This window comes from Tamandua tetradactyla, chromosome 23 (genome assembly GCF_023851605.1).
Source record: "Tamandua tetradactyla isolate mTamTet1 chromosome 23, mTamTet1.pri, whole genome shotgun sequence".
NCBI lineage: Eukaryota > Metazoa > Chordata > Mammalia > Pilosa > Myrmecophagidae > Tamandua > Tamandua tetradactyla.
In genome coordinates this window covers 24,805,616-24,831,646 of record NC_135349.1, presented here as the reverse complement: position 1 = coordinate 24,831,646, position 26,031 = coordinate 24,805,616, and the positions used below count along the sequence as shown (strand labels likewise).

The 26,031-nt window shown below is 43.8% G+C and overlaps 2 protein-coding genes across 13 annotated transcripts in view; one reads left to right on the top strand and one right to left on the bottom strand.

Annotated features, from left to right (window-relative positions):
* Positions 1-9,168: 9,168 nt before the first annotated feature.
* NUPR1 (nuclear protein 1, transcriptional regulator) lies at positions 9,169-10,643 on the bottom strand. The gene is made up of 3 exons (XM_077141357.1): positions 10,424-10,643; positions 9,819-9,968; positions 9,169-9,487 (listed from the first exon to the last, which is right to left on the bottom strand). The coding sequence occupies exons 1-2, from the start codon at positions 10,536-10,538 to the stop codon at positions 9,832-9,834; spliced, it is 252 nt and encodes an 83-aa protein (XP_076997472.1). The 5' UTR covers positions 10,539-10,643; the 3' UTR covers positions 9,169-9,487; positions 9,819-9,831.
* A 2,249-nt stretch (positions 10,644-12,892) lies between these two features.
* Positions 12,893-26,031, top strand: part of SGF29 (SAGA complex associated factor 29) — a 67,113-nt gene continuing 53,974 nt past the window's right edge. For 6 of the 12 annotated variants that reach the window (XM_077141347.1, XM_077141346.1, XM_077141345.1 and 3 more), the window contains exon 1: positions 13,691-14,185. The gene's annotated coding sequence lies outside the window, so the exon portion shown is untranslated. Of the gene's footprint in view, positions 13,116-13,557; positions 13,665-13,690; positions 14,186-26,031 lie in introns of those variants that run through there. The other 6 variants (XM_077141342.1, XM_077141341.1, XM_077141340.1 and 3 more) reach the window with 3 other exon arrangements.

The window sequence follows — 26,031 nt, the reverse complement described above, 5'->3', positions numbered from 1 at the left end:
ATGAGAGGGTTCTTAACCCAGCTTCAGGAAGGAAATCAAGGATTAGTCAGTGTGTACAGCCAAATAGTTTAATAAGCTCGATGCCAGAGAGCCTGGGAATCATCGACTGGATGCCTCAGAGCTCCAGGAATTCTCTGCTGGATTCCAGAGAGCCCTGGGAATTCTGGGAGAAGTCTAGACCCCCAACCAGGGGCTGATGCCCTGAAGGTTCTTAACTCTGCCACAGGAAAGAACTCGAGGACTAGTCAGTGTGTACAGCTCAAAGCTTTAATGATAGCGTAAGTACATGCTGGAAGGAAGATGAGCACGGGTATTCTCCAAAGGAGAAGCAGCCTGAGGTTGAGATTCATGCATTATAAGGACTTGGAGGGACTTTTCCTACTCTGGCTAAGCTAATAAGGGATTGATGAGCAGCACTTTTCATTGGTTCTTTTCAGGTGCTGACCTGAGTGAGGGCTAGTTATGTGCATGCCAAAAGAAACTTTTTGTTATGGGTTTTAGGGTCAGTTTCCCCTCCCTCCTTCCCTATCTAACTTGCTGTGCTGGTTTGAAACAGTCGTGTACCTCTGAAAAGCCATGTTCTATAGCCCTTATTCAGTATTGCTGGGTTGAATCTTTTTTATTTTACCATGGAGATGTGACCCACCCTATTGTGGGTGGTACCTTTTAATTAGGTGGTTTCCATATTGGGGTTGCTTACTGGAACCCTTTAAGAGGGAACCGTTTTGGAAAAAGCTTTAGAGCCCACAGAGCCCCCACAGTCAGAGATCTTTGGAGATACAGAAGGTAAGCACCCCTGGGGAAGTCCTTTGAAGGAGAAGCCGGTAGAGAAAGCTAACAGACATCACCATGTGCCTTCCCAGCTGAACGTTATCAGCCCTTTCTTTGGCGTTAAGGCATCTTTCTCTGGATGACTTAGGTTGGACATTTCTCTGGCCTTAGAACTATAAACTTACAACTTTTTAAAAGCTGTTCCATTTCTGGTATATTGCATTCCACCAGCTTTAGCAAATTAAAACACCTGCCTCACTGCTATCCCAGCACTTGTCAAACTTTCTTTCTGATTATCTGTTCACCAGTCAATAGTACATGAATTTCAGTTCACAAACTTGGAAAATGGGCCGAGTATGGGCACAGGGGCCATGGTGGTTTTTTGAGTCCTCTGCCACTCAGTTATTTTCTCAAAATTCACTGTCCAGTCTGGTCATCAGTTCTCAGTCCCCATGGCACCCTTCATTCCTGCCCTCATAGCCCCTTGAGGTCTGCTGGCTCACTGTATCACTGTATTTGGGTGTGATTTGGGGCCATCCTGGGAGCCAGGAGGCTTGGTAAAGTGTCTGTCCCCATATGCCCTGACCCCCTCTCTCCACAGTCTCTCTGGCTGAGATCTTGCCATCTCTGTTGGGTCTCTACCAAGGAATAGGATAAAGGCCACCCTGCTCTCCAAGCCATAATCTTCTGCTCCCTAACACATTTACAGTCTGCTGTTTTTCAGAGAGTGGTGAGGGATAAGAAAGTGGGCTGGACTTGCCAACTCATTTATATGAAATAGAATACAACAAAAGTGATAGGACGTCATTTCTGAGATTAACCCATAACAGAAAGATTGTGGCTTCTGTCTTGCTTGCCATCTCTTGCCCTCACTCTTTCAGAGTCCTTGCTCTGTGTGAAGCTAGCTGCCTTGGGAGGAGCTCTAGGGAGAGGTCCACGTGGCAAGGAACTGATGTCTACTGCCAGTGGCCAACAAGGACTTGAGTCTTTCCAGCACCCATGTGAGTGAGCTTGGCTGCAAAGCCTGTCCCCACCCCGAGATTTGCAGCACTAATCAACACCTGGATTGAAGTCTTGTGCGCTATCCTGAGTCAGAGGCACCCAGCTTAACCTCACCCAGATTCCTGACCTAAAGGAAGGTTGAGATAATAAATGTTTGGTGTTTTAAGCCTCTATGTTTTGGGGTAATTTGTTACATAGCAATAGATAACCAATACATACTAAATATTTCTATACAATCAGTGCCTTGTAATCATTCCTGTCTCAGTTCAAATGCCATCTCCTGAAAGAAGCATTTCCTGACCCCTCCCCTCAGTTACTCTCAATCAAATCATTCTATTTATTTTCATCCTAGCATTAGTCAGTCAGTCAATATGTATCTATATATTATATATTTATTATTAATAAATATGTTTTAAGCATTACTATGATCAGGCACTAGGGAGACAGTGGTGACAATAAAATGAATAAATAAAGTATATAGTATGTAAAGTGGTATTAGGTGTTCTGAAGGAGATAAACAGAAATTTTAGCATGACTCACTCCCTCTCTTCCTTCTCCCCTTTGCCTAAATGTTCCCCTCTCAGTAAAACCTTCCTTAACCAAGGCATTTTAAAGTGTAAAAGCTGGGCTGAAATTACTGCTTGTCTGTTCACTTGGGATTGTCTAAATGTCCCCACTATAATGTACACTCCATGAGAAAGAACAGTGTCTCTCCAGTATACCATTGTCCTATAGCTTTCAAAATAGTACCTGGCCTGTGGTAGGCGCTCAATAAACAGTTGTTGAATGAATAAATAATTATTGCCCCAAACAGTTAAAAAAAAAAAACCCTCTAAAACAGTTTTCCAGAAAAGAGAGAACAGGATAAGGTTGCACAGAGCAGGTGTGAGCCTTCCATGATGCAATTTCAAACAAACATTAATTTTATAACTTAGGTATTTTGCAGAAGTTGAAAAGAGGCCAAGTTTAGTCAGGAGGACAGAGAACCATCCAAGGTTGGTGATTATTTTCTGATTCCATAACAGTAATCACTTTTGTAATCAGAAAAGAAAAGCACATTCTATTTCACAAAGAAAAGAGCTCCTGGTTGACAGAGACCTGATTCTGGTTTCAGAGCCTGGGGCGTTCTCTGCTCTCAGGACTGCCTGAGAGCACAGGAACTCAGGGGCTGGGGGCTCTCACCGGGACCTTTTCTTTCCTTGGTGCCCCTGGGACTCCTGGAAGGCCACAGATTCTCTAGAAAGCTGTGAGTGTAGCACACCTGGGCCAGTCTTGGCTCAGCCACTGACTAGCCATGAACCTGTGACCCAGGTGCTTTCCCTCCTGCAGGCTTTGGTAAACATTGAGTGAGATCATAATCACGCGGGTTTATAATGTTTTGATATACAAACTGTGGTGGACTTCCCCTCAAACTTCTTTTTATACTCATCTCATTTCTGTTTAACCAGTGAGGGTCACATAGCTGTCACTGCTGCAGTTCCATTTTGAGGTCAGCAGCCGAAGGAACTGAAGGCAGAGAGAATCGTGATGATGCAAAAGCGACGTGGGGATAGGGGGCACGTTTAAGAATGTTCCCCGAATTGAAGAAGAGGCAATTTGGAGAGAAAGACAAAGAGAACTTAGAACTGGTGTGTTCCTGAGAAAGGCCTCCATGCCCTGCTCTTTCCAAATGTTTGGTGACATCTGAGGATAGAGGGGAATGTACCCCCTTTTCCAGGTGGACAGACTCTAGAGGGACCCCTGCATTCTGTTGTAACTTAGGGGCCTTGGGTGGCCCAGAGGACACACAGTAAGGGCTATGTGGGTTGAGAGTAAAGAACAGACAGGAAGGAGGGCGTCTTGGCAGATGCTGGGGTACCAAGATGATGCCACTGCAGATAAGAGGATTCTGCACCCCATCCTAACTCTACCCAGCGACCCTGAGGAAAGGGAGAAGGAAACACAGTAGGGCTTTTTGATGAAGTTACTTTCAGTTAGGGTGTGGCTCACCTCAATCATGATGGGTCTTAATAAGTGGAATGAAATTCAGACAGAGTGAGAGAAAGCCATGGGAAGCAAGGTTAGTTGAACATCAAGGGAACCTGGAAGAGAAGGGAGAGACCAGGAGACGCTGCCATGTGCCTTACCATGTGATCAGGTAATGAATAAGAATGGTCAGTGGCCAGCCCCATAATGCCACAGTCTTTGGGAAGAAAGCACTGCCTTGATGATGGCTTGATTTGGATTTTTACCAGCCTCAAACCATGAGTGAATAAATTCCCATTGTTTAGCCTGACCTATTTCATGGCATTTGCTTGAGCAGTCAAGGAAAACAAAAACATTCAGGTTGGCAAGGCACCTGGTACAATGTCTGGCTCATGACCAGCCAGCCTTCCCCCAATGTGTGCGCCTATTATAGGTCATCGTAGGTAGTGCACAGGGAAACTTAAAGTTATAGTTACCTGTTTCTTTTTACAGCTTATTTTTCAAAAATAATCTTTTCATAGTCTTTATTTTTTAGACCAATTTTAGGTTTACAGAAAATTGCCAAGAAAGTACAGAGCTCCCATATACCTCCTATAGAGCAACACAAAATTCAAACAGCAAAAACGAAGCTTCTGACACCAACTGCAAATACTGCACTAAGTCAGTCTGATTCAGTTCTGACTCTGACTGTGCGGAGTTACGCTGGACTGACCTACAAATCCGGGGTTCCCACCCCTCCTGGGGTTTGATAATTTGCTAGAATGACTCCCAGAACTCACTGAAAGTGCTATACTCATAAGTATAGTTTTATTATAGTAAAAGGATACAAAGAAGAAGATGGCAAATGGAGAGACACATAGGATGAGGTCTGGGAGGGACTCAAAGGCAAGCTTACTTGTCCTGTGCGCCTGCAGTCAGAATGCATCACCCTCTAGGCAAAGGCGGAAATATATCTTCTCCATCGTGGGAACTTTCTGGAGCTTTGCATGCCCCAAATTTATACAGGATCCCCTTACTAGGCAAGATTGACAGAATGAATGTCCACGTGGTTGAACTCAACCCCCTTCCCAAGGTTGGGGTGGTGGGTTGCTAGAAGAAGGCCCAAAGCCCCAGACCTCTAATCACTTAATCGGTGTTTCTAGTGTTGCAGGGTCCACCCTGCAACTGTCAGGTGTGGTCCTGGACCCACCAAGAAGAACAGAAGACACTTCCATCATAGAAAATTCCAAAGCTTCAGAGGTTGCTTTGGAACCTCTGTAATAAGACAGAGACCAACCAAGTTTTTCATGAAATCATACCTCCTCTTTTCCCCACCCTACCTTTTTTGGGGGGGTTGCTGGGTGGTTGTAGGGTGGGGTGAATGGGCGGGGAATCCAATCCAGGTCTCCTGCTTGGCAAGCGAGCATTCTACCACCCAACGGTGGTAGGATGGTGGATTATTAATAATAGGTGGATTATTAACATCTTGCTTTAGTGTAGTACATGTGTTACAATTGAGGAACCAAGATCAATACATTATTATACACTAAAGCCCATAGATTCCATTAATGATAACTCTCTGTGGTCGTGTTGAGGTGTTTTTTTGTTTTTTTAATTTTTACCATAGTGTGGGGATCCAGGGCCTGGGATTCCCCTTGATATTGAGAGCATTCCCCTTCATATTGAGAGCAAGTCATTGCACGGAGCTGCCTACGTAGCAAGGACAGACATTAAAGGCCATCAGACTTCCTCAGGGGGGAAAGAATGTACAAATGGTAACAAACAAGGCGCTGAAACTCCCCTCCCCGATCACTGCTGGTAACAAGCCTCCAAAGCCCTGTGTGTGGAGACCCTGCTGAAACTCTTGTCACACCCTATGAAATTTCTTTGATCTGAATCCTTACAAGTCGCCATCTGGCATTCCTGGCCATTTTTGGAGCGCTAACTTTCATTTTCCATGGCTGACTGCCACCGTGGAAGATCTCCTGTTCCTAAGTCCTGATAAACTCATGCCTAACTTCATGTTAGGCATATTCTTTGGTTTTAGGACTGAGCTGGGTTGTAACACTACAGTAACATATACAACGTAAAATTTCCCATTTTAACTACTGGAAATGTTGTGCCACCTGCCCCACTATCCTCACCAAAACTTTTCCATCACCCCAACAGGAACTCTGCACCCATTAAGCACTAATTCCCCATTCCCCGCCCTACAGTTAACTTTTAATTATGTCAAGTGGTTGTGGGTTTCCATTTTTGGTGATTACAGTTTCCTTTTTAAAATACCTGTGAAAAGTTGAGGTAATTTTTTAAATACTAGGAAACAATGGCATCGTTTGATGGCACATACTACAGAAATTGTAAAAGTGCTATGTGAAAGGTAAAGGTGGGGAAAACCTGAGGCAGATAATCAATAATAGTAGGTATGACAATTATGTGAACAAAAATTTCCTATGATCTACATATGACATAATTGCCTCTGTGTGTGTGTATGTATAGATATAGAAATACATATATGTAGGGACACACACACACATATATGTATCTGAGAGCTGGTCTTTGAGAAAGGGTGCGTGGAAGTGGATCAGGACGAAGATGTCTGCAAAACAAATAACCATAGTGAGTGTCCCAGTTCCCTGCAAGGAACTAGGAATCCTTAAAATTGTGGAAACCTGATGGACATTTCTGTAAGCCCCAGAGGGGAAAGGGGGCAGTGATCTCTCCAGACCTCAGGAGGAACCCAGGAAATTGGGGAAACATTACATCCAACCAGGAGAAGAAAATGAAAGGATTTAGGAAAAGAAGGAGGGTGAAGACAAAAGCAGGGATTGATTCTGGAGGGGTTGAGTCAGCAGCTGAGCTCTTGCCCTGACTGGGGTACTTAGGTCCTTAATCCTCTGTATTACCTCAAGCCAGTCCCTAAAGCACTCAAGACTTGATTTTCCCTCCTGCAAAGTATGAGAGCTGGGCTCTAACCGCAGGGGTTCTTCCAGACCCAAATGTTCTGTGATTTCAAGACTTGCCTTAAGTGTTCCTGGAAAAGCCACTTAAAAGCCTCCCAGCAAGAGGCTGTGCTAGGGATGGGCAGGGCCAAGGAAGGCCAATCAGAGGCCAGGATAGAGGGGTGGGTGTGGGGCCTGCTGGCAAATGTCAAAGGACCTAGAACTCAGGGAGTGGCCTCCTCCAGCTGGAGACACAGCGCTTCCCAATCCTTATTTTCTTTTTGAAGTAGACAGAGGAAAAGCTGGTCTCCCCACCTGACACGTGAGGAAATTGAAGCTCAGAAGGAGTGATTGACCAGGAATTAACTAGAGTCTAGGATTCCCCATTGTTATTGCATGGTTCTACTCAGGCATGAGTAAAAAGGAAAAAGCCCGGGCTTTGAAAATTATAAAGACCAGAGTTCATAATCCCGTTCCTGCAGGTCCTGGCTGTGTGATTTTAGGCAAGTTACCTAACTTCTCTGATTCTCAGCTTTCTGGTCTGTAAAATGAGAACCATATATCCCTTTGGATTGTCATAAGTGTTAAATGGAGCAATGCTTATAAAACGCCTGGCATGGAGTAGGAGCTCAGCACACAGGAGCTGCTACTATGGTTTTCTGATACTGACATGCCACGTTGCTGAGGCCAATACACCCCACTGCCCAGAGTTATTCCTGATATTGGTTTCTTGGGTTCAAGAACTGACAGTGGCCCTACAACCTGACTGCAATCCCACTAGGGTCCCGTTTGTCCCTCCTTGCAGTCCAAGCTTTCAGCTCAGCCCTGGTAATATGATAGGCATCCAATACACATTTGTTGAATGAACAAATAATTGGTATGGAAAGAGGGGTTCAAGGGTAAAGCTGAAGGAGCTGTTGGCCTGAAGGACTGTGTGAGATTCTGGACACCAGCCTGCTATATGGGAGTGCAGAGGAGGGACCTGCCTATGATGGGGGTGAGGAGAAGTCAGGGAAAACACTGAAGAGAAGGAGGCATTTGAGCTGAGCCTTGCAGGATGGGGTGGGAGCAAAGGCATCACAAGCAGGACCAGAAAAGCAGAAGCATGTTCCGGGGTAAGTGGGAGAAAAGAGTGAATCAGGTTTCAGCTCATGTAAATGGAATTAGGCAACCTTTAAAGGTAGTGAGTTCTCTATCCCTAGGGGTAATCAAGCAAGCAGGGGTGATCCTAGCATGAGGTGGGATGGGGTTGAAGAAGATGCCTTTTAAATGTCCTTTCCTGTCATGGGTTCTGTGAGTTTATTTTAGACTGGACTCAAGGGAAAGGAGATGGGTAAATGTCCCCAAAGTTTCAAGCTGGTCTTAGCTTGCTGTGCAACTGTCACTGCTCCAGTGGGTGCTTCATTGCTCTGTTGATATTCTTGGGTTCCAAAGAACAACTGGCTCTGCAACCCAGGCTTATATGGAAGGAATGAGAGAAAAGGAAAAAGGCTTAGCCCAGGGCCAGGTCTAAGAGTTTTCTTCCCCCAATTCTGTTGAAGCTGTCTGGATAGTATGTTTTGCTAGTTGTTTCCATAATAAAACTCTGCCCTCACTCAAGTTTTTCCTAACATGTGGCTAAGCAGCTAAATAATATATTTCTTAACTTAAAAATATGAGTACGCACGACCTCCCTTGGCCCTTTTCCTCTCCCTTTGCACACACAGGCTGACATGCAGATGCAGAGACCAGTACTGGGACTCAAGATGGAAGCCATGTTTTGAGGATGGCAGAGCGACGTGATAAAAGTACTTGGAATTCCTGACGCCAAGGAGCTGCCACCTTAGCCCTGGAGTATTTACCTCTGGCGCTTTTATGTAAGAGAAGTAACTTTCTATCCTGTTTTGTTTGAGTCTTCATTACAGCGGCCTGAACCTCTAGCTCATCCTGTATATCCTCTTAGCTCCAAACACACTCCTTATTTGCACTCTATTCTTCCCCTAACTGCTTCTGAGGCTGCTAGCACCGAGTGAGACTCGTCCTTCCCAGCTGGTCTCCGGGAACCCAGTCCCAGCAGCTCCCCGGACAAGGAGACCTACCTCTTGCAGACAGACTAAAACTCCTTGAACCTGAGCTCTGAATCTTTTAGTGTCTTAAATCTCAGTTTTCTCTACCTTGTAGATAGCACCCATAAATAGCATGTCCTTCAAAAGTGGTTGTTCTCGAGCACAACATAAACAAAAGATTGTTATTCAGTGAACCTGTGGGAAGCGGGAGGGGTGTGTTTCCTGGGCAGCATTGCAGAGAAACAGGAAATTCCCTGCACCCAATCAGAAACCACAAAAGGTACCCACCAAAACACAGCTGGCAGGAGCGGGCCATATAAAAACAGGAATACGCCCAAATCCACACACCAAATATGGACCCACAAAAAGTGCTCTCTCATCAGTTCATGCAAATGCTGACCGAGGCAGGCAGAGACGTGTCCCAACAAAAACGCGCAGAGGGGAGGATAAAACCACACAAGCTGTAGCTGCCGTACTTGATCTCTTTATTGTCGCCTCTGCCCTGGGGGAGCTCTGGTTTCTCCAGCGTCTTTCCCTTTTGGGGGGCCCCTCCCTGACTCTGCCTGTCCATTCCCTGTCTTTTGCTCCCATTTTGCCATTTTTGGGGGGTCTGGGGTGCCCCCTTGGTGGCCCTGAGAGCTTTGGTTAGGTGGGTGAGTTCTGGGGGTGGGGAGGGGGACAAGCCGGCCTGGGTCCTGCCCCCAGGCCCTAATTCCTCCGTGGTCTGGTCTCCGTAGTTCTGTCTCCGTTGCTGGTGTTGTGGGGTCCGTGCTCTGGTTTCACCTGGGGTGGGGGAGGGACGGGAAAGCACGTGGTAAAAGGGCCCGAGACTCAGGTTCTAATTCTGTCTTCCTTGCTCATTTGCTCTGTTGACTCCAGACACCTGCCCAGCTGTCTCTGGGCTTTCATTTCTCTAGTTGTAAACCAAATTTCCCTCCAATTGGAAAGGTTCTGTTTCCCTTTTCGTTCTGGCCGCTAGGAAATTCAGAGCCAAAGGTGTGTCTCCTCTTCCCGTGAGAGCCCAGGAGCGCTGCAGACCCCTCCTCCCCCAGGCCGGGACCAGGCGCCTGCTGGCTGCCTCTGGGAGGCAGAAGGAACCCCGCTGACTCCTCACCTCCAGCTCGGCCTCAGGGTCGGGCCCCTCGCTTTTTCCGCTCTGCATTCTGGAGCTTGGTCACCAGTTTCCTCTCGTGCCCGCCGGGGCTGGGGCGGTTGGTGTTGGCGGCCGCTTCCCTCTTGGTGCGTCCTTTCCGACCTCCCCCTCCTGGAAACCAAGGCAGGAGTCAGAGGCGAGGGGGGCTGAGGCAGCTGTGGGGTCTCAGGGGAGAGTGGGGACCCACTGAGTCCCCACTTTGTGGGGTGGGGGGCAGGTGCTCGGGCTGGATACAGAAGACGGGGGGCTGGTCACCACGAGCTGGGGACAGTCCCAGGCCCCTGTCAGCTTGTTTCCCTATCTTGGGAAACGTGGGGTGCTTGGCGGCTCTGTGGTTGCTCCAGTATTCTGTGTTGTGAGGCCCTGGAGTCCAGTGTATGGGGGATCAGGAGGGGGTGACTTGGGGGCCCCAGGCTGACCTGAGGGTCAAGGGATTAGGTTGGGTGGACAAGGGCAAGGGGTGGGGAGAAGCCCAAGGAGGGGACCTAGTTCAAGGAGGTCAGACCGTTTGCAGGGGGCCAGGGATGGAAGTGGAGGGGCAGGAAGATGGCGGGGCCGGGCCTTACCCAGGTGGAAGTGGCTCAGGCCGTAGAGGTCGTGCTCATCCAGGTGAGCCTCGTCCTCCTCAGGCCCCAGCGGCTGCTGGGATGGGCTGGCTGCTGGCGGGAAGGTGGCCGTCATGGCCTCTGACCCTCACCGTCCCTGTCTCCTCTCTCGTCCTCTTCTAGAGCTCTGTTTGTCTGTGTCTGGTTCCCCTCCCAGGCGCCTCTCCCCTCCCCGTTTATAAGGCCGTGTCTCTGCCTCAGCCTTGTCTGGCTGCCATCCCTCGGGCCCTGGCTGATGCAATCTGGCCCTTTCCCAGAACCTGGCCCAGTAAACACAAGTCACGAGAGTTGGGTCCGTAAGCCCTGGCCCCCCCCACCCTCTCCTCCACCGGGGCTCGCCCAGCTGGGTGTTTTTCCACAGAGGAGATCCCCGCCCCTCGGGGAGGAGGGGAAAGGGGGCAGGGTCTGGGCACAGACAGTCCTTGGAATCAGGGCCAGGGGGGCATGAGGGTCTCTCCCGTGCTGCCTCCTTCCTGTCTGCCGCCCCCTCTCTGCCCCTGTGCCCCTCCTGGCCTGGGGTCCGTGACCACATAGCTCACTCCACCCCTTTCCCCCCCATTCTGGCTTAGATTCAGGGCCTGAATAGCAGCACATGGAGTGGGGGTTATATCCAGATGCGCCCTTCCCAGTTCAATCCCACTTCCTTTGTGTTCCTACTGTGTGCTGGGTTCATGCCCCCAACCCCTTTTTTACTAGAAGTTCCTTAGGGCACTAGGTAAGTGCCCTCACCTGACAGTATGGCTTACAGATGGTTAAGTGTGCAGATCTTGGAGCCAGATGCCCTGGGTTCAAACTCCTGTTCCAATTCCACTACTTCCTGTGTGACCTTGGATAAGTCACTCAAACGCTCTGGGGCTGTTTCTCCTCTATAAATTGAGGTTGATAAAGAATTCTATCTACCACAAAAGTTGGTGTGCAGATTAAATGAACATATGGGAAGGAATTTAGAACAGTGCCTGGTGCAGTATGGAGGACTATATAAGGGTTAGTCACATAATTTCAAAACTAAAATCAACATAATACTCTAACTAGAACTCAAAGGAGAAAAAAAGGAAATTTATAATAAGATAATACGTATTCCAAAATATGGATATGACTGAGGTAGATATTGGTGTCTACTTATTATTAATTACATGAACTTAAGGAAAGAGTTTGGATAAGAAACATGTGAAAATAGAATATTCCACTCTTGCCTGAAAGTTCTGTATCTTGCTGACCCAGAGAAGGTGCAGCCTCAGTTGCCCACTCAGGTTTCCCCTGAGGCTGGTATACCAACTCCCAGCACCTGTCATCCAGGGGCAGGGAACTGGATGGACAGGAAATTCCATTTACTCCTTTTTAATTAAAAAAAAACAAAACCTCTGCAATCTCCAGTGAAACAGCCCTTCTCAGCCCAGGCCAGATGCTAGCCTGTGCACACACACCCACTTTGCTTTGAGCCTATCAAAAACCCTGTTCCATTTCAGTGTTAACCTAAACTGCCTCCTTCCCCTAAATCCTGTAATAACCCAGCCTCCTCCTCTGTTTAACAAGCAGCAACACTTCTGCTTGTGTTTCTCCCTTGCCTGAGCCAGAATTAAATTTAGCTCGTTTCCCAGATTTGGGTGATCTGTGAGTTTTTTAACACACGGGAAACGAAACTGCGGACGGGAGGACACAAGGGGAAAAAAACAGGGTTGGGATGACCATAAGGTCCCAGATGACAGGAAGAGGGAACTAACCCTAGTAAAGACAACACAAGCTAACGAGCCTTGATGTGGAGAAAATGAGAAAACGAGGTGTTCTTGCCAAGGGACGGGCTTTATCACTAGGTGTGGTAGCAGAACCCTCCCCTGTAACATGGAGTTAGGCTCTGCGTTTGGGAAATTACCAGCCTGTGTCTGCGTTTCACCTTCCTGAATGTCTAGCAGGGCAGGGCACCCCAGTGCGCTGTGGGGACTCTCCTGCTTGGCCCAGCCCTTTGAGCCTCTTGGACCCCACTTGCTAGAAGCTAGCGTGGTCTCCTGTCCCCGCGACAACCATGCCAACATGGTCAGTCGAGCAGGTGACACTGGCCCTGGTGAGGAGCGGGTCCACCAGGCCTGGCCGGATTCTGCCTGTGAGATCTCAGGCCCCCGTCTGCGTCCGTTCCCTCGCCTGGGATGTGACGAAAACAACAGCACCCACCGTGGGTGCCTTAGCCCTGAGCCAGGCACCAGCACTGCTATTACCCCCACTCTGCGAAGAAGGGAGACCCGGGCTCAGGGTGTGGGCTGCTCAGGGCTGCAGGGCTGGTGAGCGGGGAGTGGGGGTGGGGCCTCCTCGCAGTCTACCTGCCCCCCGCCCCCCCCCAGCGCTCTCTGGGGGTTGGCACTGCTGGACAAACGCTGGCAAAGCCCTGGCCCGCTGTGTGTGTGGAGGCACCTGGCAGGATCCCTTCCCTCCTCCACAAGCTGTCATTAAAGCCGGCCTTGGGCCAGGTCCTGTGCTGAGGGGCGGCCATGCCCTCCGGAAGCTCGGTGGGGTGGGGAGGTGGCCTCCAGCCCAGCAGGGCACACCCCTGTGGAAAACACCACACAGAGCCCCTGTGTGGGGCTCTATAAAGGTAGTCTTTATTCCATTAACCTGACTTGATGTGACTTTCGTCACAGCCTTCCGTGATTGCTGACTGAAGGTATCCTTTTTGTTTACTTCTCCATTATTTGTTTCCACTAGAATGCAACTGCTGGGTTTAGGTTAGTTAGCAGCTGAAGGAGTAGGCTCTGGAGCCGGAATCTCTGGGTCTAAAGCTTGGTTCTGCCACTTGTCAGTAGTGTTGCCTTAGACAAAGTTATTTGGTCTTTCTGTAACTCAGTTTCCTCATTTGTCAAAAGGGATCCATAATGGTATCTACCTCGTGGGGTTGGCTGTGAGGTTTAAAGACTAATTCTTAACAAAGGCTTACCACACGCCTAAGACATAGTAGACATTCAATAAATGTTAGCTACTGTTATCATTATTCATTAGAATAGGAATCTTGTCTGTCTTATAATGCATTATCGATGGCTGGCAAAGAGTCAGTGTCAGCTGAATACATGAAGTTATGCTGAGATCAGTATTGCTTGTTCAACTTTCAGATGCTCTGCTCTGCAGGAACTGCGAGGCCCAACCCTAGTCCCACAGAGCCCATGAAGACATTGTGACTGTCCTCCGTGGAGCCTGGGACTTGGCCCTGACCTTGCAGGTGCTGGAGGAGAGAACAGACTCTAGCATGGGAGTGGTTGGAGGAAGGGCAGCCAAGTGAGAAGGGAATCCATTCAAGACGGACCCTGTGGGGCCTAAGAGTGACTCAGTGGGAAAAGTCAAGATGTGTGTTTTCCCAGCCTCTCGCCTCCAGGTGTATATATAATTAGCTACCAGGAAGTTTATTTTTCTCTGCTTGTGACTGTACCTTTATGACATTCCATGTGGTTGCCAAGCACACCTATTATATAACCCATACTGGATTATAATATACTGAGCAAAAACACAGGGGGCTGGGAGAATTCCCTGGATGGATGTGGGGGGTGTGAAATCAGGGCAGACATCCTAGAGGTGGTGAAGCTTGAACAAGAATGGTGATTTGTGGGAAAGACTGCAAGAAATGCCCAACTCCAGGAGTTATACCACCCAAATCAAGAAAGTTGGATGGCCTGGCGGTATGTGGAAGTCACTAGCTCAGAGGATGTGAAGCTTCCCAGGCCAAAGGCAGGGTGTGCCATCAAGGTGGGTCAGTGCCACTGCTGTACACCAAGGGAATGTTTAAATAAGGTGAAACAGGATGTATCTGTCTGCCCTTCGGTCCTGGTCAGAGATGCCCTCAAACCCGGAAGCTGTGTTGGAATTTTTCTTAGTATGGTATCATCATTTTAAAAATAAATGGATGCAATCTTCCAATGGGCAGTATTGCTAAGAATGGTAAATGTACTACTGACTCCTTGATATTGGAGCCTGACTTCCAGGAGTCTTTTACAGAAAGACTTCCAGGTGAAATAAAGATGCAGGTACAAGGATGTTGACTGTAGCCTTGTTTGCAGTGGTGAAAAGCAGGAAGCAAAGTGTCCCAGTGGGGGACTCATCAGCCTCCTTCTGTGAAATACTCTGTAGCCATTAAAAATAAGCTCTCTCTCTAGCTCTGATGAGAAAGGGGTCCACAATACATTGTTAGGTTAAAAAAAAAGCCAGTTGTAGATATGCATGTATACTAGGATCCTACTTCTGTAAGAAAAATTATTTCAGTTATTGAAAACAAAAATGGGAAGTGGGATGTGTACCAAACTCTCCATAGTGGTTATATCCCAGGCTGAGATTATGGAAAGTTTTTACTTTCTCCATTATAGATTCTATACCTCTGCAATGTTTGAATTTTTCACAATGTATGCTTATTTTATAAGCGGGGGGGGGGGGGGAAGCAATTTCAAGAGTGAACTCAGGTTTTCCCCTTCCTGCCTTGGATTCATGCATACAATGCCACCTTCTGGTCATGATGTGGCTCCTTGTGTACCTGTTGGGACAAAACCCACTGAATCTGAGCATTTCCCATTTCCCTCCCTGCCTGCCAAGGGAAGTAAGGTCGTAAGGGAGAGTCTTTTTTTTTTTTTTTTTTTTAAACTGTGAAATGAAACATATATACAAAGAAAAGAAAGAAAAAGCAGTAATTTTCAAAGTACACTTGAACAAGTAGTTACAGAACAGATTTCAGAGTTTCTGATGAGTTACCATTCCATTATTTCAGATTTTTCCTTCTAGCTGTTCCAAAACATTGAAAACTGGAAGAAATTTCAGTACAGTGACTCAGCAGCCAAACTTGTTTGTTAAATCCTATTTTCTCTGTTACAATTCCTCCTTCTCCTCTGATCCTTCTCCCAATCTATAGGGATCTTTGGGCAATGCTTGTTCTGACTTTTTCACATTGAAAAGGGGTGTTGACACTAAAGGACAGGGGGATGTAATTAGTTGATAATCTTGGAGAGGCTGGTACCTCTGGGTTTTAGGATTTATCTGGCTTAGGAGCCTTCTGGATATTATAGGTACCAGGAAAGCAAACTTTGTGCCTGAAACTTTTATAGAGGCTCAGTTTGAGCCCTAGGTGTTCTTAAGAGTTAATAAGAGTGATGTTGGCTGGGGTTTAGCAAACCCTGGCAATCAGCACTACCAAACTGAAGCTTGCAAAAGAGTAGCCTCCGAATAGTCTGTTGTCTCCATCTGATATCTATTAGCCATTGACGCCTTATTTTATTACACTTTGTTTCCCCCTTTTGGTCAGGAAGGTGTTGTAGATCTCAGGGTGCCAGGGCAAGACATCCCCAGGAGTCATGCCCCACATTGTCAAGGAGACTTTTACCCCTGAATGTCATGTATGGGGGAGGGTAATGATTTTCCTTACAGAGCTGGGCTTAGAGAGAAAGCCACATCTGAGCAACAAAAGAGGTCTCCTGGAAGCAACTCTTTGGCCCTGTTATAGGTAGACTTAGCTTCTCCACTACAGAAATAAGTCTCATTAGGGCAAGCCTCAAAGGCAAGGGCTTGACCTATTTTCTTGGGGGTCCCCAATGGTTGAGAGGGTACCCAGGGTTTCCCAGATGGGCAAGTTTTTTTCCCTTCAGATCCTCAAGGGGACTCTACCGATACATATATTTTTAGGTGCATGGTTCAGGAATTGAATCAGGTCTCAAACATGGAAGGTGAGCATTCTACCACTAAACCACTCGTGCACCCTCTACCAATACTTTTTAATTATCAGCCTCCCATAGTCCGAGATGTATCCTGGTATTACTGCTGAGTTATACAGAATTATAAGGCCTTGTTTCTATTCTAGACTCCAGGAGTTTGGGTTGTTTAAATGAACTATCCAGACAGGTTGATCTAGATTGTGTGTTACAAAAATTTGGGTAAACCTCACTGCCTTTGGTCTCATACAGTAGGTGAAGCTCTAAAGTACGTATACACTATCATTTTTTCCGTATTCTAATTTACCTCAGTCCCAGCCAGACTGGCCTCATTTTTATCTCTAAATGAGGCCCGATCTCTTTTTTGGTTACTTTAACTGTTACTGCATATAGCTATGCTAACTTTCAGGACTGAAACACTCCATTTCTGGGTCTCAGGTGTCACAGAGTTACTTAAAGTTCCAGGAAAATACCAGCTGATACAGCTCAGTGTCTCATCAGAATTTAGAAATACACACACAACTTCAGATGGAGTGTGGCTGCTATAAGGGCTTCACAATCTAGGCTCCAATTTTCTTATAAGTATTTTCTGAAAGAGACCTTAGCATACTTGTTCTTTTACTGCTAGCTTATTTTGCACAACACATTGTTCTCAAGGCTTGCATGCCTCTTGATGTCCTTCCTTTTTGTAACTGCACCATATTCCATCATACACATTTACCACAGTTTGCTATTCTGCCTCTCAGGCACTGGAAACCTTGGCCTCCTCCTTCACTGGGCACCGTGGATGATGTCCAAAATAACAAACCATGTCTAACAGTATCTTCATTTTGGTTGTACAATCGGCAGCACTTTCAGTTTAGACAATTTTCATCGGTCCATAGTCACAAAGAACCGACAAGCTCAGCATCACCAAATATCAAAGAAAAACTACCCCTTATCACTTGTTCCTCCCCCCAATTAGTTAGTTGCCCCTGGTAATGTTGATGTCTTCCTGTTAACTATTGGCCATTGCATGCATTTTTACTTTCCCCCCATACTGCTCTACTGTTGACCCTTTACCCAATATCAAGCCTTTGAAATAGTTCGTGGGAGAACTTATACATCACCTTTCAATCGTATGAAACTTCGATACGGCAATGTTACTTATAACCCTACTAATTCATTACATTCACTTCTATCCATTCACTTGCATTTAATTTCAAACTCACTGTGTAGCTTTTCCCCTTTCTCTAGCTTTTGTGTACCCCTGGGTCTGCTATATTCTACAGGGTAAATGCTGAGATTACGTTTATCAGAGTCGTAATACTTAAATCAGACAGTATCTGTCCTTTTGTGTCTAATTTATTTCACTCAGTATTATCTCCTCAAGGTTCATATACATCTTCACATGCTCTGGGATCTCATTTCGTGTTACTGCTGCAAAATATTCCTATCACATGTATATACCACAATTTTGTTTATCCATTCATATTGACGGGCACTTAGACTGTTTCTATCTTTCGGTGATTGTGAAAAGTGCTGCTTTGAACATCAGTATGCAAATGTTGTTTGTGTCACTGCTTTGAGCTCTTCTGGATATTTACTGAGTATGGGTATGGCCGGGTCATAGGGCAACTCAATATTTTGTTTTCTGAAGAATTGCCGAACTGCTTTACACAGTGGCTGCACCATTATAGATTCCCACCAGCAGTGCATAAGTGTTCCAATTTCTCCACATCCTTTCCAACATTTGTAGATTTCTGCTTAATAGTGGCCATTTTTATAGGTGTTAGGTGATATCTCATTGTCATTTTGATTTGCATTTCCCTTATAGTTCATAAAAATGAGCATCTCTTTATGTGCTGCTTAGCCATTTGTATTTGCTCTTCAGAAAAGTGTCTATTCATATCCTCTGTCAAATTTATAATGGGATTGTTTGTTCATTTGTTGTTGAGCTGCATAATATCTTCATGCACACAGGATATCAAGCCTTTATCCGATATGTGGTTTCCAAAATATTTGTGTTGACTACCTCTTCACCTTTTTGACAACGTCTTTTGAGGCATGGAAGCTATTGATCTTAAGGAATTCCCATATATCTATTTTTTCACTACTTGTGCTTTAGGTGTAAAAGTTAAGAAACTACTTCCTATTACTAGATGTGCTGGTCTGAATCTGTGGTGGACCCCAGAAAAGCCATGCCCTTTTTTTTTTATTAAAGAAAAAAAAGAAATTAACACAACATTTAGAAATCATTCCATTCTACATATGCAATCAGTAATTCTTAACATCATCACATAGATGCATGATCATCATTTCTTAGTACATTTGCATCGATTTAGGAAAAGAACTAGCAAAACAACAGAAAAAGATATAGAATGTTAATATAGAGAAAAAAATAAAAATAATAATAATAGTAAAAAAAAAAAGAAAAGGAAAAAGAAAAAAAAAGACACAAACAAACAAACAGACAAACAAAAAAAAGCCATGCCCTTTGATCCTCATTCAGTATTGCTGGGTGGGAGCATTTTGATTGTTTCCATGAAGATGTGACCCACCCAATTGTGGGTGGTAACTTTTGATTGGACGATTTCCATGAAGGTGTGTCTCTACCCATTCAAAGTAGAGTTGCTTACTGGAATCCTTTAAAAAAGGAAACATTTTGAAGAGAGTCTGTTTCTGGTAGAGCCGCCAGAAAGCCAGCAGGCACTGCCATGATTGCCATGTGCCCTTCCAGCTGAGAGAAAAATGCTGAACGTCGTCAGCCTTCTTGAACCAAGGTATCTTTCCCCGGGTGCCTTAAATTGGACATTTCTATAGACTTGTTTTAATTGGGACATTTTCTCGGCCTTAGAACTATAAACTAGTAACTCATTAAATTCCAATTTTTAAAAGGCATCCTGCTTCTGATATATTGCATTCCAGTAGCTAGCAAACTAGAACACTAGATTTTGAAGATGTTTCCCTGCATTTTCTTCTAGAAATTTTATGGTACGCATTTTTACATCTAGGTCTTTAATCCATTTTGAATTAATTTTTGTATAGGGTGTAAGGTAAGGGTACTCTTTCATTTTTTGGCTATTAATATCCAGTTCTTCCATGCCCATTTATTGAAAAGGCTATTCTATCCCAGTTCAGTGGATTTGGGGGCCTTATCGAGAATCAATTGTCCAATCAAAGCAACAGGCTGAGCCCCCAATCTTGGGGGTTGTTCATATGAAACTTAACCGCACAAAGGATAGGTCAAGCCTACTTAAAATTAGGCCTAAGAGTCACCCCCAAGAGACCCTCTTTTATTGCTCAGATGTAGCCTCTCTCTCTCTCCAACCAACACAACAAGCAAGCTCACTGCCCTCCCACTGTCTACATGGGCTATAACTCCCAGGGGTATGGACCTTCCTGGCAATGTGGAACAGAAATCCTAGAATGAGCTAAGACTCAGCATCAAGGGATTGAGAAAACCATCTCGACTAAAAGAGGGATGAGCGAAATAAACTGTCAATGGCTGAGAGATTCCAAACAGAGTCTAGAGGTTATCCTGGAGGTTATGCTTATGCATTAAATAGATATCACCTTGTTATTCAAAATGTAATGGAGAGGCTGGAGGGAACTTCCTGAAATGTAGAGCTGTGTTCCAGTAGCCATGTTTCTTGAAGATGACTGTATAATGATAGAGCTTTCACAATGTGACTATGTGATTGTGAAAGCCTTGTGTCTGAGGCTTCTTTTATCTACCTTATCAACAGATGAGTAAAACATATGGAATAAAAATAAATAATAGGGAGAACAAATGTTAAAATAAATTTAGTTTGAAACGCTAGTGATCAATGAAAGGGAGGGGTAAGGGGTGTGGTATGTATAAATTTTTTTCTGTTGTCTTCTCATTTCTTTTTCTGAATCGATGCAAATGTTCTAAGAAATGATCATGATGATGAATATGCAACTATGTGATGATATTGTGAATTACTGATTATATATGTAGAATGGAATGATCATAAGTTAAGAATGTTTGCATTTTTTGTTGTTGTATATATTTTTTAATTTAAAAATTAAAAAAAAATCAATTGTCCAAATAAAGTTATGAAGTATGTAACAACATGGATGGACCTTAAGGACATTATGCTGAGTGAGATTAGCCAGAAACAAAAGGACAAATACTGTACGGTCTCACTGATATGAACTAACATTAGTGAATGAACTTGGATAATTTCAGTTAAGAACAGAGGTCATCAGGAGGTAGAAATGGGGTAAATATTGGGTAATTGGAACTAAAGGGATACAGATTGTGCAACGGGACTGATTATAAAAATTCAGAAATGGATAGCACAATACTACCTAACTGTAATACAATAATGTTAGAACACTGAATGAAGCTGAATGTGAGAATGATAGAGGGAGGAGGCCTGGGGGCACAAATGAAATCAGAAGGAAAGTTAGATGATAAAGACTGAGATGGTATAATCTAGGAATGCCTAGAGTGTATAATGATAGTAACTGTCATGGTTAGGGACATGTGTCAACTTGGCCAAGTTGTGGTACCTGTTTATCTGATTGGGCAAGCACTGGCCTGTCTGTTGCAATGAGGACATTTCATAGGATTAGGTAATGATCACGTCAGCTGCATCCACAGCTGATTCCATTTGTAATCAGCCAAAGGGGAGTGTCTTCTGCAATTAGTGATGCTAAATCTAATCATGGGAAGCCTTTTAAGGAGGACTCAGAGGAGACAGGTCCCATTCCTGCTTCGGCTGGTGAGCCTCTCCTGTGGAGTTCATCCAGACCCTCCATCGGAGTCGTCGGCTTCACAGCCTGCCCTGTGGATTTTGGACTCTGCATTCCTGCGGTCACATGAGACACTTTTATAAATTTTATATTTGCAAGTGTTCCCTGTTGATTCTGTTTCTCTAGAGAACCCTAACTAATACAGTAACTAAATGTACAAATTTTAAAATGTTTTGCATGAGGAAGAACAAAGGAATGTCAATAATGCAGGGTATTGATAACAGATGGTAGTTAATATTTTAAAACTTTAACTTATATGTGAGACTAAAGCAAAAATTGTTTATTTGGTATAAAATTTATATTTTGACGAGTGCATTTCCGAATATAATTTATGTGGACAGGTTAATTGAACACCATAAGTACAAGGAACCTTGAGTAGGGGATGAGATTTTGTAGGTTTCTCCAGAGTGATGCCTCGATAAATCCCAGAAGAATCTGAACAGTGAATAAAAAAGTATTTGCAAAGTCCCCTTCAGGGAATGGCAAGAAAAGGGGAAAATTCAACTTCCCCCAGTGGAGAATTCTTGATATTCTCACAAGCAGTGGGAACACCCAAAGCAACAGGCTGAGCCCCCAATCTTGGGGGTTGTTCATATGAAACTTAACCCTGCAAAGGATAGGCTAAGCCTACTTAAAATTAGGCCTAAGAGTCACCCCCAAGAGAACCTTTCTTGTTGCTAAGACGTGGCCTCTCTCTCTCTCAGCCAACACGACAAGCAAACTCACTGCTCTCCCCCTGTCTACGTGGGACATGACTCCCAGGGGTGTGGACCTTCCTGGCAATGTGGGACAGAAATCCTAGAATGAGCTGGGACTCGGCACCAAGGGATTGAGAAAACCTTCTCGACCGAAAGAGGGAAGAGAGAAATGAAACAAAATAAAGTGTCAATGGCTGAGAGATTATCCTGGAGGTTATTCTTATGCATTAAATAGATATCACCTTTTTAGTTATGGCATAACAGAGAGGCTGGAGGGAACTGCCTGAAAATGTAGAGCCTTGTTTCAATAGCCATGTGTTCTAGTTTGCTAGCTGCAGGAATGCAACACGCCAGAGATAGATTGGCTTTTCATAAATGGGGATTTATTTTGTTAGTTCTTCAGAGGAAAGGCAGCTAACTTTCCAATGAGATTCTTTCTTACATGAGAAGGCACAGGACCGTCTCTGCTGGCCTTCTCTCCAGACCTCTGGGTTCCAACGACTTTCCCCAGGGGCAATTTCCTCTCTGCATCTCCAAAGGCCTGGGCTAAGCTGCGAGTGCTGAGATGAGGTATGCTGAGCTGCTTGGGCTGTGCTGCATTGCACTCTCTCATTTAAGTACCAGCCACTTAAGTCAAACATCATTCATTACAGCAGGCACTGCCTCCTAGCCAACTGCAGATGTAAATCAGCAACAGATGAGGTTCACGTACCATTGGCTTATGTCCACAGCAACAGAACTAGGTGCCTTCACCTGGCCAAGTTGACAACTGAATCTAACTACCACACCATGTTTCTTGAAGATGATTGTATAATGATATAGCTTTCACAGTGTGACTGTGTGATTGTGAAAACCTTGTGTCTGATGCTTCTTTTATCTACCTTATGGACAGATGAGTTCAAACATATGGATTAAAAATAAGTAAATAATAGGGGGAAAACAAGTGTTAAAATAAATTTAGTAGATTGAAATGCCAGTGATCAATGAAAGGGAGGGGTAAGGGGTATGGTATGTATGAAGTTTTTTTCTGTTTTCTTTTTATTTCTTTTTCTGAATTGATGCAAATGTTCTAAGAAATGATCATGATGATGAATATACAACTATGTAATGAAAAAAAAAAAAAACCCAGGGAACTGTACTACACAGTTAAACCATAAACTATGGTCAATGGTACAATTATAAAAATATGTTTTCATCAATTGTAACAAAAGTCACACACCAATGTGAGGTGTTAATAACAGTGTGGTATATGGGAATCCTGTATTTTATACATAATTGTTCTATAAACCCACAATTTCTCTAATATAGGAAAAAAAAATTTTAAAACAAGGAATCAATTGTCCATAGATTTGGTGGTTTCTCTCTGCATTCTTGATTCCATTCCATCGGTCAATACTTCTATCTTTGTACCAGTACCGTGCTGTTTTGATCACTGGCTTTATAGTGATATATTTATATCATTTATTAATAAATAAATAAATAAATTTATTATAAATAAATGATATATTTATATATATTTATATAAAATCAGGAAGTGTTAGTCCTCCCATTTTGCTCTTCTCTTTTAGGATGTCTTTGGCTATTCGGGGTCTCCTTCCCTTCCTAATAAACTTAACAACTAGCTTTTCTAAGTCTTCAAAGTAGATTGTTGGGATTTTTTTTTTAAAATATTTATTTATTTAAAAAATTTAACAACAAATGAACAAAAACATTAACATATGATCATTCCGTTCTAAATATATAATCAGTAATTCACAATATCATCACATAGTTGCAGATTCATCATTTTGTAGAACATTTGCATCAATTCAGAAAAACAAAAAGACAACAGAAAAAGAAAGAAAACGAAAACAGAAAAAAAATTATACATACCATACCCCTTACCCCTCGCTTTCATTGATCACTAGCATTTCAAACTAATTTAAATGTTAAATTTATTTTAACATTTGTTCCCCCTATTATTTATTTTTATTCCATAATTTTTATTCCATGTGTTCTATTTGTTGACAAGGTAGATAAAAGGAGCACCAGACACAAGGCTTTCACAGTCACACAGTCACATTGTGAAAGCTATATCATTATTCAATCATCATCAAGAAACACGGCTACTGGAACACAGCTCTACATTTTCAGGCAGTTCCCTCCAGTCTCTCCATTACATCCTGGTTAATAAGGTGATATCTACTTAATGCATAAGGATAACCTCCAGGATAACCTCTCGACTCTGTTTGGAATCTCTCAGCCATTGACACTTTGTCTCGTTTCACTCTTCCCCCTTTTGGTCGAGAAGTTTTTCTCAATCCCTTGATGCTGAGTCTCAGCTCATTCTAGGATTTCTGTCCCACATTGCCAGGAAGGTCCACACCCCTGGGAGTCATGTCCCATGTAGACAGGGGGAGGGTAGTGAGTTTGCTTGTTGTGTTGGCTGGAGAGAGAGGCCACATCTGAGCAACAAAAGAGGCTGTCTTGGGGGTGACTATTAGGCCTAAATTTTAAGTAGACTTGACCTATCCTTTGCAGGGTTAAGTTTTATGTGAACAAACCCCAAGACTGGGGGCTCAGCCTATAGATCAGCCTGTCCGCACTGCTTGTGAGAATATCAATAATTCAACTTGGGGAGGTTGAATTTTCCCCCTTTCTAACCATTCCCTGAAAGGGACTTTGCAAATACTTTTCCACTTACTGATCAAATCACTCTGGGTTTCATCATGGCATCACTCTGGACAAACCAACAAAGTCTCATGTCCTACTCAAGTTTCCATGTACTTATGGTGTTCATTAAGCTATCTACATAAGTTATATTAGGAAATGCACTAGTCAAAATATAAATTTTGTACCAAATAAACATTTTTTGCTTTAATCTCACACATAAATTGAGATTTTAAAATATTAATTACCATCTATTTTCAGCACCCTGCAGTAATGACATTCCTTTGTTCTTCCTCATGCAAAAACATTTTAAAAATTTGTACATTTAATCACTATCATTATATTACTCTAGGCATTCCTAGATTATACCATCTCAACCTTTATCGTCTTTCCTTCTGATTTCATTTGTGCCCTCAGCCCTCCTCCCTCTATCATTCTCACATTCAGCTTCATTCAGTGTTTTAACGTAATTGTATTACAGTTAGGTAGTATTGTGCTGTCCATTTCTGAGCTTTTATATTCAGTCCTGTTGCACAATCTGTATCCCTTCAGCTCCAATTACCCAGTATCTTACCCTATTTTCTATCTCCTGATGGTCTCTGTTACCAACGAAATATTCCAAGTATCTGCTAGCTTTTTCTCCTGGTTTCCTGTTTCATGGAGCTCCCCGGGAGGCATTTTTCTTCTTCAACTCCAAACCCCTGGCTGATGGACTCTCTGCTTCATGGTGCTGCAGCATTCTCTGCTCTCTCTGAATCTTTCATTCTCCAAAATGTTTCCTCCTTTATAGGACTCCAGTAAACCAATCAAGACCCACCCAAATGGGTGGAAACACACCTCTACCTAATCCAGCTTAACAACCACTCTTGATTAAATCACATCTCCAGGGAGATGATCTGATTACAGTTTCAAAATACAGTATTAAGTAGGGATTATTCAACCTTTATGGGATTTTGATTAAAACATGGCTTTTCTAGGGGGTATACATCCTTTCAAACCAGCACATATATCCTTTATGACAGTGAGGAAGTTTCCTTCAATTCCTACCTTTTGAAGTGTTTTTATCAGGAAAGGATGTTGAACTTTGTCAAATGCTTTTTCAGCTTCAATCAATATGATGATGTGACTTTTCCCTTTTGATTTAATTACTGTATTACATTGATTGATTTTCTTGTGTTGAATCATCCTTGCATTTTTGGTATAAATCCCACTTGGTCGTGACAGATACCTCTCTGAATGTATTGTTGGATTAGATTTGCTATATTTTGTTGAGAATTTTTGTGTCTATGGTCATTAGGGAGACTGGTCTGTAGTTTTCCTTTCTTCTAGCATCTTCATCTGGTTTTGGTGTTAGAGTGATGCTAGCTTCATAAAATGAGTTAGGTAGAGTTCCTTTTCCCTCAATTTTTTGGGAAGTGTTTGATCAGGATTGGAGTTAGTTTTTGAAATGTGTTTCGGTTTGCTAAATCTGCTGTCGTGCAATATACCAGAAATGGAATGGCTTTTAAAAAGGGAATTTATGGGAGGGGTAAGGGGTATGGTATGCATAAATTTTTTTCTGTTTTCGTTTTCTTTCTTTTTCTAAATAGAGGCAAATGTTCCAAGAAATGATCATGATGATGAATATGCAACTATGTGATGATATTGTGAATTACTGATTATATATAGAATGGAATGATCAAAATAGGAATGTTTGCGTTTGTTTGGTGTTTTTTTGGTATTTAAAAAAATAAAATAAAAAAATTATTAAAAAAGGGAGTTTATTAAGTTGCAAGTTTACAGTTGTAAGCCC

What these genes read in the sequence shown, in the direction of transcription:
- NUPR1 (XM_077141357.1), bottom strand. Translation starts at nt 10,538, where the DNA reads ATGACGGCCACCTTCCCGCCAGCAGCCAGCCCATCCCAGCAGCCGCTG. An exon ending in CCTGAGCCACTTCCACCTGG is followed by an intron (nt 9,969 to 10,423) that starts GTAAGGCCCGGC and finishes CTTGGTTTCCAG; the next exon opens with GAGGGGGAGGTCGGAAAGGA.